This window comes from Oncorhynchus tshawytscha, linkage group LG31, assembly GCF_018296145.1.
Source record: "Oncorhynchus tshawytscha isolate Ot180627B linkage group LG31, Otsh_v2.0, whole genome shotgun sequence".
Taxonomy (NCBI): domain Eukaryota; kingdom Metazoa; phylum Chordata; class Actinopteri; order Salmoniformes; family Salmonidae; genus Oncorhynchus; species Oncorhynchus tshawytscha.
This window is the reverse complement of record NC_056459.1, coordinates 25646856-25660499: the sequence shown is the minus strand read 5'-3', so window position 1 is coordinate 25660499 and position 13644 is coordinate 25646856. Positions and strand designations below refer to the sequence as shown.

The 13644-nt window shown below is 44.3% G+C and overlaps 1 protein-coding gene across 1 annotated transcript; it reads right to left on the bottom strand.

Annotated features, from left to right (window-relative positions):
- Positions 1–1148: 1148 nt before the first annotated feature.
- LOC112234308 (TLR4 interactor with leucine rich repeats-like) lies at positions 1149–6650 on the bottom strand. Its single transcript, XM_024402373.2, has one exon. The coding sequence runs from the start codon at positions 6022–6024 to the stop codon at positions 3502–3504; it is 2523 nt and encodes an 840-aa protein (XP_024258141.1). The 5' UTR covers positions 6025–6650; the 3' UTR covers positions 1149–3501.
- Between the last annotated feature and the right edge of the window lie 6994 nt (positions 6651–13644).

Below are 13644 nucleotides of genomic sequence, written 5' to 3'. Positions count from 1 at the left end.
AATTTGTATTTGATCCAATGGGCCTATCAGACGAATGGTCTAGCCTGCCTCCTAGTGATCTGTTCTGGAACTGTAGACAGTTGGAGCCACCCCGATTAAACAATACTCAATTTGATGGTGTCAAAGGACATAGATCACAGATCTGGGTTGATCTACCCCATCCATAGCTTAGTTTTAGCAGGTTGAGTGAAAGACAAGGGAAGTTCGAGTCAGTAGGGGGCACGCCCAATCCACTATAGTTTAACAAAAAGAAACATATCAGCCTTAACCAAATAGGAATTATATAGTTTCTGTTTCATATATCAGACAGTGTTTCCTGGTCTGTGTGTCTGTCTGTGTCTGTTGTTATGGTAACACACTATTTTAAGACTTGGGGTGTGAAACTGATCTGACCTGAGAGTCTACACAAACAAAGACCTAACTATTGCCAGACTGTTTTTGTCTTGAAACACACACACACTCTCTCTCTCTCTCTCTCACACACACACACACACATGATGAAATGTGTACACATTTGTTCTCTATGAATGAATATACAGCAATAAGTGGTGTTTCCTCAGGTCAAAAACAATATCCCAATGCACTGCCCTGTGTAGGGTGCCATCTTTCGGATGCGACGTTAAACGGGTGTCCTGATTCTCTGTGGTCACTAAAGATCCCATGGCACTTATCGTAAGAGTAAGGGTGTTAACCCCCGTGTCCTGGCTAAATTCCCAATCTGACCATCATGGCCCCCCAATTCACCCCTAGCTCACAATTGGCTCATTCATCCCCCTCCTTTCCCTTGTAACTATTCCCCAGGTTGTTGCTGTACATGAGAATGTGTTCTCAGTCAACTTACCTGGTAAAATAACATTCAAATATAAATACAATTACAATTTTATTAAAAAAATGTAAAATAAGATTGATGAACTTCCTGACTTTTTTGTAAAAATACCACAACTGTAATACCTGTTTATTTATTTATATTGGAACCAAACACACAAGGGACTTCAACCATTATTTTCAAAGGTATCCATCTTATTTTCATACAGACAAATGGACCATAGGTCTAACTGTCACATTGTCAGGGATGTTGTTACTTACTTGCCTGTAGCACAATACATCATTGAGTACAAAAGTATAAAAACAACATATAAAACAGATCATTCTAAGTATTTTTCTGCCAACCAGCAGCTATTTTTATTTTCAGGCACATTAGAAATGATATTTTATACACAATTGTACAAAAATGAATGTCTATTACTCTAATATTAGCACCAGATGAAATCAGGTAATATTCTCTTTCTCTCTCTCTTTCTCTCTCTCTCTCACACACACACACACACACACACACACACACAGGTGCAAGGAAATGGGAGAGGAAATGCATGAGGCTTAGAGGAAGTCGAGGAAGTCAGTGGGATTGACTTCCTGTAGAGGCTGAATCAGCACTGATGAGCTCAGCTGTTTGGTCGCCCACAAAGACAACCCTGGTCATAACACCACCCTAACTGTGGTTCTGCTGTGGTCATAACACCACCCTAACTGTGGTTCTGATGTGGTCATAACACCACCCTAACTGTGGTTCTGCTGTGGTCATAACACCACCCTAACTGTGGCTCTGCTGGGGTCATAACCAGGGCTGCATACCAGGGCCAGATTAATGCAGGGGATTTACCGGGGTTGAAGCTCCTTGGCCCAGGGCTGTGGGGGGCCCAAAAGGCAGCAAAAAAAGAAATGCAAAATAAAATAATGATATACTGCATATAGTATATATACAGTATATGCTATATACGTCAAATATATATCATTTTTACTGCGACCGCCTACCAGTTAAATAATGGTTAAATAAAAAAAATAAAAAAATAAAAACACTGGACGATTCAGGAGCCGTCTCTCAATGAGAGTAGACAGCCTGATGCTGCTCTGATAATCGTCAGATGGGGGGAGAAGAATAGGTAGGGGGGCACATGTGGATAACTGGGGGGCATGTGGATAACTGGGGGGCCCTGCCTTGATTGGTAACTGCATAATAAATACATGTGACTGGCCAATTAGGGCGCCCAAGAGGCAATCATTTAAATGTATAAAATAATATTACTTTTTTTTCTATTATTTGTTTATTATTATTTTAGCCAAGTGTCTTAAAAGGGTGTTTGGCCATCATGAGCTGCCAGAACAGCTTCAATGCTCCTTGACATAGAGTCTATAAGTGGACTTAAACCATGCCAGGAAAATGCACCCACAGCATGACATATTATTTGTACTCCTCATTTACTCAAGTGTTTCCTTTATTTTGGCAGTTACTGGTTGCCTACAGTCGGGAAGGCCTCGATTTGGTCAGCATGCCCACGCAAATATACAACTTGTTGCGTTTGTGGCCATAGACAAATAATCCACAGAGTTTTGGAACCTCTTACCCTGGCAATTTGACTATTCAACTGATGGGTACACTAGCAGTGGCTGCAAGTCCTGATTTGAATGTACATTTATATGGATTATATTACTATGGTTGGTTGTAGCTGTCTGTTTGACTTTTGCAAATTTCAAAAGACAATTGCAGGAAAAATGTCAAGTTTGGAAAGCAAATGCATACCACTGAAAAGAGAAGACTAGTCTATCTGTAGAACCAATAGAACAACTCCCAGCAACAGCAGCAATGTTTTTCAAAGTAGCTCATCTTGAGATAAGCTGTTGCCACGAGGAGAGCATCGGCCATCACCATGAGTAGTATCTAATGGCTACATCTTCATCATTAGGTGAGTCAGTGTGGCACTGGACATGTCATTTAGTAGCCTACTGTAGCCTATAATATATACATATATATACATATATATATATATATATTGTCTCCTAATATTGTACAATGTGTGTGTTGCAAATATTCAGCTAATGTCTTTTATCATGTAAATGGCGTAGAATTGCATGAAATGCGTTTTGTAAAAGGCAAAAAAATGATTGAGACCTGCTAACAGATGATCCCCATTTGTAGAAATCCTAAAAACGTCTCTGCACAACTGTAGCCTATGTCACATGACAAATGTTATTATGGCTTTATTATGAGAGGGATTTCTCTGCACCAAGATGCATCCAATTGCATCTTGGCGCAGGGACTTGTTTACAGCATAAGATGGTGTGCTGGGAAGAGTGTGTGTGTGTGTGTGGTCATAACACCCTGGTTGTGGTCCTGCTATTGTGGTGAAGTGCCCTACAGTGCAGGTTCAAATCCAGTCCCGTTCTGTTTCTGTCTCTGCAGCACCTCATCCTCCTGAGGATGTTCCTTCCTTGTAATGGTGTCTTGGTGTTCTCAGGTTCTAGATAAGGGTTCTACTTTAGAATTATCTAATGGCTCACAATAACATGAATAGTGTATATTGGTCACACAGAGCAATTGTTTTTCATGTTCTACACTCTTAGAAAACGAGTTCCAAAGGGGTTCTTTGACTGTCTCAACAGGACAACCCTTTTTTGTTCTAGGTAGCACTGTTTTTTCTAAGAGTGTAAGTCTCTAGGGTTCTACTAATCACAAAACCTCTGCATGTTGCTGTTGTCTCTACGTGTGGGGCTGTTGTCAAGGAAACGATCGCAGGAGAACTCAATGAGGTCTCCCCCTTCCTCCAGGGTTCCAAGCCGTGGTTGCCGGCTGCTCTGGAAACTGGTAAAGTCAGTCGACACAGCCGCCGTCGTTGCCATAGAGCCGCGGAACGGTCGCCGCGTGGAGTACATGTGACGCACATGCACCGCCGTCTTCCTCCTTTTCAGCTTCCGCCTCAAAGTCTGCCCTAGCCAGGCTCCACCAATCACCAGCAGGAGGATGGCGTTGATGGCCAGCGTTGCAATGGTGACTAGGTGGAGATCGGAAGTCAGTGTCCCTTGGCGACGAGACTCCTCTGGGAGAGTGACCAATCCAGCGCAGTGGTCCCTGGGTGCCACCTGACACACGGCCCCTCCCACCACCCCCTCCACACACACCATGTAGGTGACTTCTGGGCGGAGTTCTCGTAACATCACTGACCGCGCCCCGCCACGGGCATACACATAGCGAGGGAAACGGCCAGATGTCCCGAACCGGTCGAACAGCAAGCGGTAGTGGACCTCGTCTAGTCCCAGTCCGGATCCCGGTGTGAATCGGAGGTGGTGGCGTGTGGTCCAGTGGACTGTGGCCGTGCTGGAGGCGACCTGGTCGACGGTCACGTTGGTGAGAAAGTGACGGTTGAACATACAGGGGTCTGTCATTACTGGTAGACCATACTCCTGACCGCCTCTGAGAAGGTCAAACCGCTCCTCTGAGGTGGTGAGGAGCTCTGTGATTGGTCCACTGAGACGGTTTCCATGGCTATTTTGGCTGTCAAGTGTCTGAGGCACGGTTGTGGTTGGGTCCATGGGGTTGATGAGCAAAGGAGCTTGTGTTTGAGGAATACCACGGCCCAGAACGGAACCCCGCCTCCCTTTCTCACGCTTCCCAGCAGAAGGTCGCGACCTGGGGCTAATGGATATTTTCTTCCTCCTTTTCCTGTCCAACGACAGGGATTTGTCCCGCTCCTCTGGCCCTCCTTGTTCCTGATGGATACCTACTTCCTGTTCTCCCTCCGTTCTCTCCTCTTCCTCTCTACCCCTGTTCTCTTCCTCTATTGCCTTCATCGCCACTCCTTCTCTACTCCCAATTCCCCTCTGCTCTTCTACATCCTTCCTCACCTCCCCCTCTCTCATCATCCTCTCCTCCACCTCCTTCTCCAGGACCCCCCCACCTCTGCTCTCCTCAGGCCCAATTTGGGTCTCACACAAGTGGCTCCAATTCTGTTGGGTCTGTAACTGGGAGCTGTTGACATAATCCAGATACTTCCCGTTCAGTGTCGCTGGGTGATGACACTGCACGAACACAGTCAGCAGCTTCCCTTGAGAGTGCGCCGACGTCATCCACTGTTTCAGCTCGCTCAGGCGGCAGTCACACGTCCAGTTGTTGCCATGGAGATCCAAATCGTAAAGGCGGCTGTTGAGGGCGAAGATGTGACCGGGGAGGCTCGTGAGCCGGTTGTCTTTGAGTTTTAAAACCCTCAGGTGCTGTAGTTTTTTAAAAGCCACCGGGTTCACGGTGGAAATGTGGTTGCGACTAAAGTCCAGCTCCTCGATTTGCTCCAGCGGGTCAAGAAGTCCCGCAGGAATATCTTCCAGCTCGTTCCCATCCATCAGAAACTCTCTCACGCTTGACAGCCCCTTCAAAGCCTCGCTCTCCAACCGGGAGATGTTGTTATTGCTGAGGGATAGTTTAGATAGCTTTTTCAGATTTTGAAAAACGTGGTTTCCGACATATTGTATTTCATTTTCAGAGAGCAGCAAGGTAGACAGTGACCTGAGCTGGGAAAATGTAAACACATTACGCACGGCCGCCTGTTTGTTCTGCGCCAGGTTGAGAAAGCGCAGTTTGATGAGCTTGGAAAAGGCATTTCTGTGAATGTGGCTCAGCTGGTTGGATTCTAGATGGAGATAATGCAGATTGGTCAAGCTCTTGAACACAGAGTCCTGTAACAGTTCTATGGCGTTCCCATCCAACCTCAGCCTCACAACGCTCTCTAAGTTACCAAACAGCTCTGGAGTGATCTTCTTCATGTTATTGTTATTGCCATACAAAGTTGTCAGTTTTTTCAGTGACTGTAACGTTCCTGGAGGTATTGTTGATATCAGATTGTTGCCCAAATACAGCTCCTCCAATTTGGAGAGCATTTCAAACGCTTTAGGGTGAATGGTCTGTATTTGATTATACTGTAAGTTCAACCTTATAAGATTTCCATACCGAGTGAAGTCGAAGGCAGTGATGTTACCAATGAAGTTTCCCCCGAGGCTGAAGACAAGTACGTCCTCTGGGAGCCGCGAGGAGGGCACCTTTGGTACCGCGCGAAGCCCTCGGTTTGTGCAGAGGAGGTGCTGCGCGTGCTGGCAATCGCAGCGCTCCGGACAGAAGCCGCTTGCGGGTGAGGGTGAGAGGAGCCCATCACAGGAAAAAAGGAGAAAGCAGATGACCGCCACAAAATGACCGGTATCCATTCCCAAACGGCAGTTGGAACAACCTTCTGATGCAGCATTCCCCTTTGTGTTTAAGTGTAGTTACCCCAACTCTCCACTCTCACTTTCGCGTCTGATATATCCATTATCCACTTGTTGCTCCAAAAATGGGGAGCGGAAGTTTCTCTGCACAAAGTTTAGTGTGCAGAAGTGTCTGGATCCATGGTTATGCAGCGTTGTCCATACACTAAGTTCATTTGTGCGCTGCGATGTTATGCCGTGTGAGGAACGCTTACCTCCCCAGAATGCTCCATCCCCCAATTGGTCATCTGGTGCAAATTACAGACGTGCACAAAACGCAGGGTTCAGGCGCAGAGCACACACACACACTCACACACACACATGCTCAACCCCTCCCCCGCAACTCCGGTCCCCGCCAAGACCAGATGTGAACAGCGACTGGCGCACAGGATACAGAGCTGCGCGCGCAAATACGCACAAGCGCGCGCATGAACACACACATGTGTCACACACACACGCGTCCTCTGAAACTAATCAAATGCGTGGGAGAAAGGTACGCATATATCTTGTTGTATTCGAGGCAGAGAGAGAGAGAGAGACGTGACCGAACCCTTTGACCAAGTTTTCTGCAGGATTCTATACTTGGCATAGAGAAAGCAGACGGGAAGCCTTCCTTCCCACGAGTGTCCCCCTGACTGACTCAGTCCCCCTGACTGACTCCCTCCTCGCACACGGTTCAAAGTGCATAATGGAGCAGTACAGGCAGCCAATCACCTGAGGAAGAAAAGACAGAGAGTGTGGAACTGAGATAACCTAGCTCACACAAAAGAACAACACCTTAAAACTGTGTTACTGCTGTTATTAATACACTTCTACAAGATAGAGAATATTGAAGTATGAGAAAAATAGAGAAAGATATCTTGCAGGTCATTTACCCATGCCCTCATCAATGAACACCAGCTAATTCAAGATGGTCGGTCGGGGGGCTATTTCTAAGACATATGGTTTACATTATACAAGAGGAATTCAGGTCATGGTGCCTGTGTTAAGACTACAGATCACTGCCAAATCATTGTTTAGGATCTCATCTTGAAAGACTGGGTACAAAGCATGGTCTATGTAGTGAGTGTTCAGTGCAGTGAGCCATGTAGCAGACAGTCATGTAGTGAACTGTAGGTTGTAGTCTAGTCATGTAGTGGACTGTAGGCTGTAGGTTGTAGTCTAGTCACAGTGAGCCATGTAGCAGACTGTAGGCTATAGGTTGTAGTGTAGTCATGTAGTGGACTGTAGGTTGTAGTGTTTGTCATGTAGTGGACTGTAGGTTGTAGTGTAGTCATGTAGTGGACTGTAGGTTGTAGTGTAGTCATGTGTAGACTGTAGGTTGTAGTGAAGTCATGTAGCACACTGTAGGTTACGGTGTAGTCATGTAGTGGACTGTAGGTTGTAGTGTAGTCATGCAGTGGACCGGGTTGTAGTGTAGTCATGCAGTGGACCGTATGATGTAGTCATGTAGTGGACTGTAGGTTGTAGTGCAGTCATGTAGGAGACTAGGTTACGGTGTAGTCATGTAGTGGACTCTAGGTTGTAGTGGAGTCATGTAGTGGACCGTGATTGTAGTGTAGTCATGTAGGAGACTGTTTGTAGTGTTCATATAGTGGACTCTATTGTAGTGTCATGTAGTGGACTGTTGGTTGTAGTGTAGTCATGCAGTGGACTGTAGGTTGTAGTCTAGTCATGTAGTGGACTGTAAGTTGTAGTCTAGTCATGTAGTGGACTGTAGGTTGTAGTGTAGTCATGTGTAGACTATAGGTTGTAGTGAAGTCATGTAGTGGACTGTAGGTTGTAGTGTAGTCATGTGTAGACTATAGGTTGTAGTGTAGTCATGTAGTGGACTGTAGGTTGTAGTGTAGTCATGTAGTGGACTGTAGGTTGTAGTGTAGTCATGTGTAGACTGTAGGTTGTAGTGTAGTCATATAGTGGACTGTAGGTTGTAGTGTAGTCATGTAGCACACTGTAGGTTACGGTGTAGTCATGTAGTGGACTCTAGGTTGTAGTGTAGTCATGTAGTGGACTGTAGGTTGTAGTGTAGTCATGTAGTGGACTGTAGGTTGTAGTGTAGTCATGTGTAGACTGTAGGTTGTAGTGTAGTCATGTAGTGGACTCTAGGTTGTAGTGTAGTCATGTAGTAGATTGTAGGTTGTAGTGTAGTCATGTAGTGGACTCTAGGTTGTAGTGTAGTCATGTAGTGGACTGTAGGTTGTAGTGTAGTCATGTAGTGGACTCTAGGTTGTAGTGTAGTCATGTAGTGGACTGTAGGTTGTAGTGTAGTCATGTAGTGGACTGTTGGTTGTAGTGTAGTCATGTAGTGGACTGTAGGTTGTAGTGTAGTCATGTAGTGGACCGTAGGTTGTAGTGTAGTCATGTAGTGGACTGACTGTAGTGTAGTCATGTTTGTAGGTTGTAGTGTAGTCATGTAGTAGATTGTGGTTGTAGTGTAGTCATGTAGTGGACTGTAGGTTGTAGTGTAGTCATGTAGGAGACTAGGTTACGGTGTAGTCATATAGTGGACTCTAGGTTGTAGTGTAGTCATGTAGTGGACTGTTGGTTGTAGTGTAGTCATGTAGTGGACTGTAGGTTGTAGTGTAGTCATGTAGTGGACTGTAGGTTGTAGTGTAGTCATGTAGTGGACTGTAGGTTGTAGTGTAGTCATGTAGTGGACTGTAGGTTGTAGTGTAGTCATGTAGTGGACTCTAGGTTGTAGTGTAGTCATGTAGTAGGCTGTAGGGTGTAGTGTAGTCATTTAGTAGACTATAGGTTGTAGTGTAGTCATGTAGTAGACTGTAGGTTGTAGTGGAGTCATGTAGTGGACTGTTGGTTGTAGTGTAGTCATGTAGTGGACTGTAGGTTGTAGTGATGTAGTAGGCTGTAGGGTGTAGTGTAGTCATTTAGTAGACTCTAGGTTGTAGTGTAGTCATGTAGTGGACTCTAGGTTGTAGTGTAGTCATGTAGTGGACTATAGGTTGTAGTGTAGTCATGTAGTGGACTGTAGGTTGTAGTCTAGTCATGTAGTGGACCGTGATTGTAGTGTAGTCATGTGTAGACTATAGGTTGTAGTGTAGTCATGTAGTGGACTGTAGGTTGTAGTGTAGTCATGTAGTGGACTGTAGGTTGTAGTGTAGTCATGTAGTGGACTGTAGGTTGTAGTGTAGTCATGTAGTGGACTGTAGGTTGTAGTGTAGTCATGTAGTGGACTGTAGGTTGTAGTGTAGTCATGTAGTGGACTGTAGGTTGTAGTGTAGTCATGTAGTGGACTGTAGGTTGTAGTGTAGTCATGTGTAGACTATAGGTTGTAGTGAAGTCATGTAGTGGACTGTAGGTTGTAGTGTAGTCATGTAGTGGACTGTAGGTTGTAGTGTAGTCATGTAGTGGACTGTAGGTTGTAGTGTAGTCATGTAGTGGACTGTAGGTTGTAGTGAAGTCATGTAGTGGACTGTAGGTTGTAGTGTAGTCATGTAGGAGACTAGGTTACGGTGTAGTCATGTAGTGGACTCTAGGTTGTAGTGTAGTCATGTAGTAGATTGTAGGTTGTAGTGTAGTCATGTAGTGGACTGTAGGTTGTAGTGTAGTCATGTAGTGGACTGTAGGTTGTAGTGTAGTCATGTAGTGGACTGTAGGTTGTAGTGTAGTCATGTAGTGGACTGTAGGTTGTAGTGTAGTCATGTAGTGGACTGTAGGTTGTAGTGTAGTCATGTAGTGGACTGTAGGTTGTAGTGTAGTCATGTAGTGGACTGTAGGTTGTAGTGTAGTCATGTAGTGGACTGTAGGTTGTAGTGTAGTCATGTAGTAGATTGTAGGTTGTAGTGTAGTCATGTAGTAGACTGTAGGTTGTAGTGTAGTCATGTAGTAGACTGTAGGTTGTAGTGTAGTCATGTAGTGGACTGTAGGTTGTAGTGAAGTCATGTAGTGGACTGTAGGTTGTAGTGTAGTCATGTAGGAGACTAGGTTACGGTGTAGTCATATAGTGGACTCTAGGTTGTAGTGTAGTCATGTAGTGGACTGTAGGTTGTAGTGTAGTCATGTAGTGGACTGTAGGTTGTAGTGTAGTCATGTAGTGGACTGTAGGTTGTAGTGTAGTCATGTAGTAGATTGTAGGTTGTAGTGTAGTCATGTCTGTAGGTTGTAGTATAGTCATGTAGTGGACTGTAGGTTGTAGTGTAGTCATGTAGTAGGCTGTAGGGTGTAGTGTAGTCATTTAGTAGACTATAGGTTCTAGTGTAGTCATGTAGTGGACTGTAGGTTGTAGTGTAGTCATGTAGTGGACTGTTGGTTGTAGTGTAGTCATGTAGTGGACTGTAGGTTGTAGTGTAGTCATGTAGTAGGCTGTAGGGTGTAGTGTAGTCATTTAGTAGACTCTAGGTTGTAGTGTAGTCATGTAGTGGACTCTAGGTTGTAGTGTAGTCATGTAGTTGACTATAGGTTGTAGTGTAGTCATGTAGTGGACTGGGTTGTAGTCTAGTCATGTAGTGGACCGTAGATTGTAGTGTAGTCATGTAGACTATAGGTTGTAGACATGTAGTGGACTGTTGGTTGTAGTGTAGTCATGTAGTGGACTGTAGGTTGTAGTGTAGTCATGTAGTGGACTGTAGGTTGTAGTGTAGTCATGTAGTAGACTGTAGGTTGTAGTGGAGTCATGTAGTGGACTGTAGGTTGTAGTGTAGTCATGTAGTGGACTGTAGGTTGTAGTGTAGTCATGTAGTGGACTGTAGGTTGTAGTGTAGTCATGTGTAGACTATAGGTTGTAGTGAAGTCATGTAGTGGACTGTAGGTTGTAGTGTAGTCATGTAGTGGACTGTAGGTTGTAGTGTAGTCATGTAGTGGACTGTAGGTTGTAGTGTAGTCATGTAGTAGGCTGTACTTTAGTAGACTATAGGTTCTAGTGTAGTCATGTAGTGGACTGTAGGTTGTAGTGTAGTCATGTAGTGGACTGTTGGTTGTAGTGTAGTCATGTAGTGGACTGTAGGTTGTAGTGTAGTCATGTAGTAGGCTGTATGTAGTGTAGTCATTTAGTAGACTCTAGGTTGTAGTGTAGTCATTTGGACTCTAGGTTGGTGTACTCTAGGTTGTAGTGTAGTCATGTAGTGGACTGTAGGTTGTAGTCTAGTCATGTAGTGGACAGATTGTAGTGTAGTCATGTGTAGACTATAGGTTGTAGTGTAGTCATGTAGTGGACTGTTGGTTGTAGTGTAGTCATGTAGTGGACTCTAGGTTGTAGTGTAGTCATGTAGTGGACTGTAGGTTGTAGTGGAGTCATGTAGTGGACTGTAGGTTGTAGTGTAGTCATGTAGTGGACTGTAGGTTGTAGTGTAGTCATGTAGTGGACTGACTAGTCATGTAGTGGACTGTAGGTTGTAGTGTAGTCATGTAGACTATAGGTTGTACATGTAGTGGACTGTAGGTTGTAGTGTAGTCATGTAGTGGTTGTACATGTAGTGGACTCTAGGTTGTAGTGTAGTCATGTAGTAGGCTGTAGGGTGTAGTGTAGTCATGTAGTGGACTCTAGGTTGTAGTGTAGTCATGTAGTAGGCTGTAGGGTGTAGTGTAGTCATTTAGTAGACTATAGGTTGTAGTGTAGTCATGTAGTAGACTGTAGGTTGTAGTGGAGTCATGTAGTGGACTGTAGGCTCTATGTTGTTGTCTAGTTATTATACTGTGAAATGCTGCCTTCTGTATATGAGGATTTAGAATAGCATAGCTTCCTGATAGGTTGGGTTTCTTAGGAAGCCCAGTTCTCATTTGTCACTAATTGGTCTTTGAACAATAAGATCAGATATTTTTCCATTATTGGTATTTTGACCAATCAGATCGTTTGCCACTAATTGGTCTGCCTGTGTTAACGCAGCCTTAATGCCCCACAGCTTGTACCAAGAGGTTTCTATCTTGATGGCGCAATAGGAAGTGCACTTGTAGAGTAACGACAACCTCCACATCTTGTAGAAGACCAGAGTGAAATAAGTAGTGGTGTAACAATCACCAAGACAACCTGTGGAAAATGTACGCCATCTTTTACCGCACAACATGAAATATATTCTACAGGAGCACTGATCTGGAGACAAGGTTGTCATTAAACAGTGCTCACACACCCCCACACAGACAGTTGTGCACATGCACCGCACACACACTGACACACATGCATCGCACACACACTGACACACATGCACCGCACACACACTGACACACATGCACCGCACACACACTGACACACATGCACCGCACACACACTGACACACATGCACCGCACACACACTGACACACATGCACAAATACAAACAAAAATGATTTAACCACCCTATGAAAGCAAGTGATGCAATTTTTGTATCTATAAATTCCTAGGATTGCTGACAGTGAGGGAGAGCCCATAAGAGCATTAGTCCAATTCTCATGCATGTCTATTAGAGATCACAGTGAGTAATGTCTCCCAACAAATCTGGGATCAGGGGTGCTCAGGCGCCCCTGCTCCAGCGAGGTCATTTCCTGTCTAGCCCTTCACATGAATTTTTCTCTCAGTCTGTCAGACTCTGATGGGAGGAAGCTCTCTTTCTCCCTCTCATTCTCTCCATCTCTCTTTCTCTGTATGCACAAGTGTGCGCTTGTGTGTTTGTGTACATGTGTGTGTGTGCCTGTGTGTTCTAGGACTGAGAAGGAGATGAGAGGAAGCATTTATAAGGCCAGAACTCTGTCTGAGCCCAGATTCAGCCCTGGTTCATCCTTTATCAACCTTGCGTACATTTTTTACTCAATTCTGGCATACGTGGATAATCTAGGATTTGTGTGCGCCACAAATGATTGGGATTTATCAAACTGTCACATAAAACATATACACATGTTTACATTGATAAATCAGAGCAAAATTGTATTTGTACCTACAACCAATATAAATGGACAAAGCCATCGATCACATGACACCATTCATTCCTATGTGAAGATTCGAAAACGCATTGAAGACAAATGAAGTCGTTTAAGATGGCGTCTTATGGAGACGGAACATGCGCAGTTTGAGCTACTCCAGGAAGTACAGCTGCAGGCTAGTTCTTTTTTCCCTCCCGTTGAGTAACTCAAGTTGAAGGCCGACCAAGTACTGCAGGCTGCCATTAGGGACTAAATTATCCTTATAACTTCTGACAACAGCGCCTTCCATTCACATTTTATGGTAACAAAAAAATATATATATTTGATGCATGTTTTGGTGACGTTGGAACCGGGCCATCATGGTTCCTAGAAGAAAGCTCAATGGCAAATTTGATCACATTTTTGTAAAGTTGTGGGCAGAACGTTGCAGCAGCTTTTCCAAACTAAATATAGTGCACACTGGCCGTGCATGTTGTAAAATGTATTATTCTTTCAAACAGTTTAAAAGAAAATGCTACAGCCCACACTTCTATGTAAAGTATGAACTGTTGTTCAAAATTTAGTTTATCAATACATGAAAATGTCTTTCTATCTCCTGCTTTGGTATAGGCCCTGAAATGAAATAGGCCAGGCTACGTACACTTTCCTGTCAAGTTCAAAATTGATAAAAACCAATCTCTTTGGGAAAACAGGCACACACAAGGTTTGGAGTATTGTTGTGTGAACTCACCTTTG

Bases quoted from the DNA above. Each gene is read 5' to 3' on its own strand.
- LOC112234308 (XM_024402373.2), bottom strand. From the start codon at position 6,024: ATGGATACCGGTCATTTTGTGGCGGTCATCTGCTTTCTCCTTTTTTCC.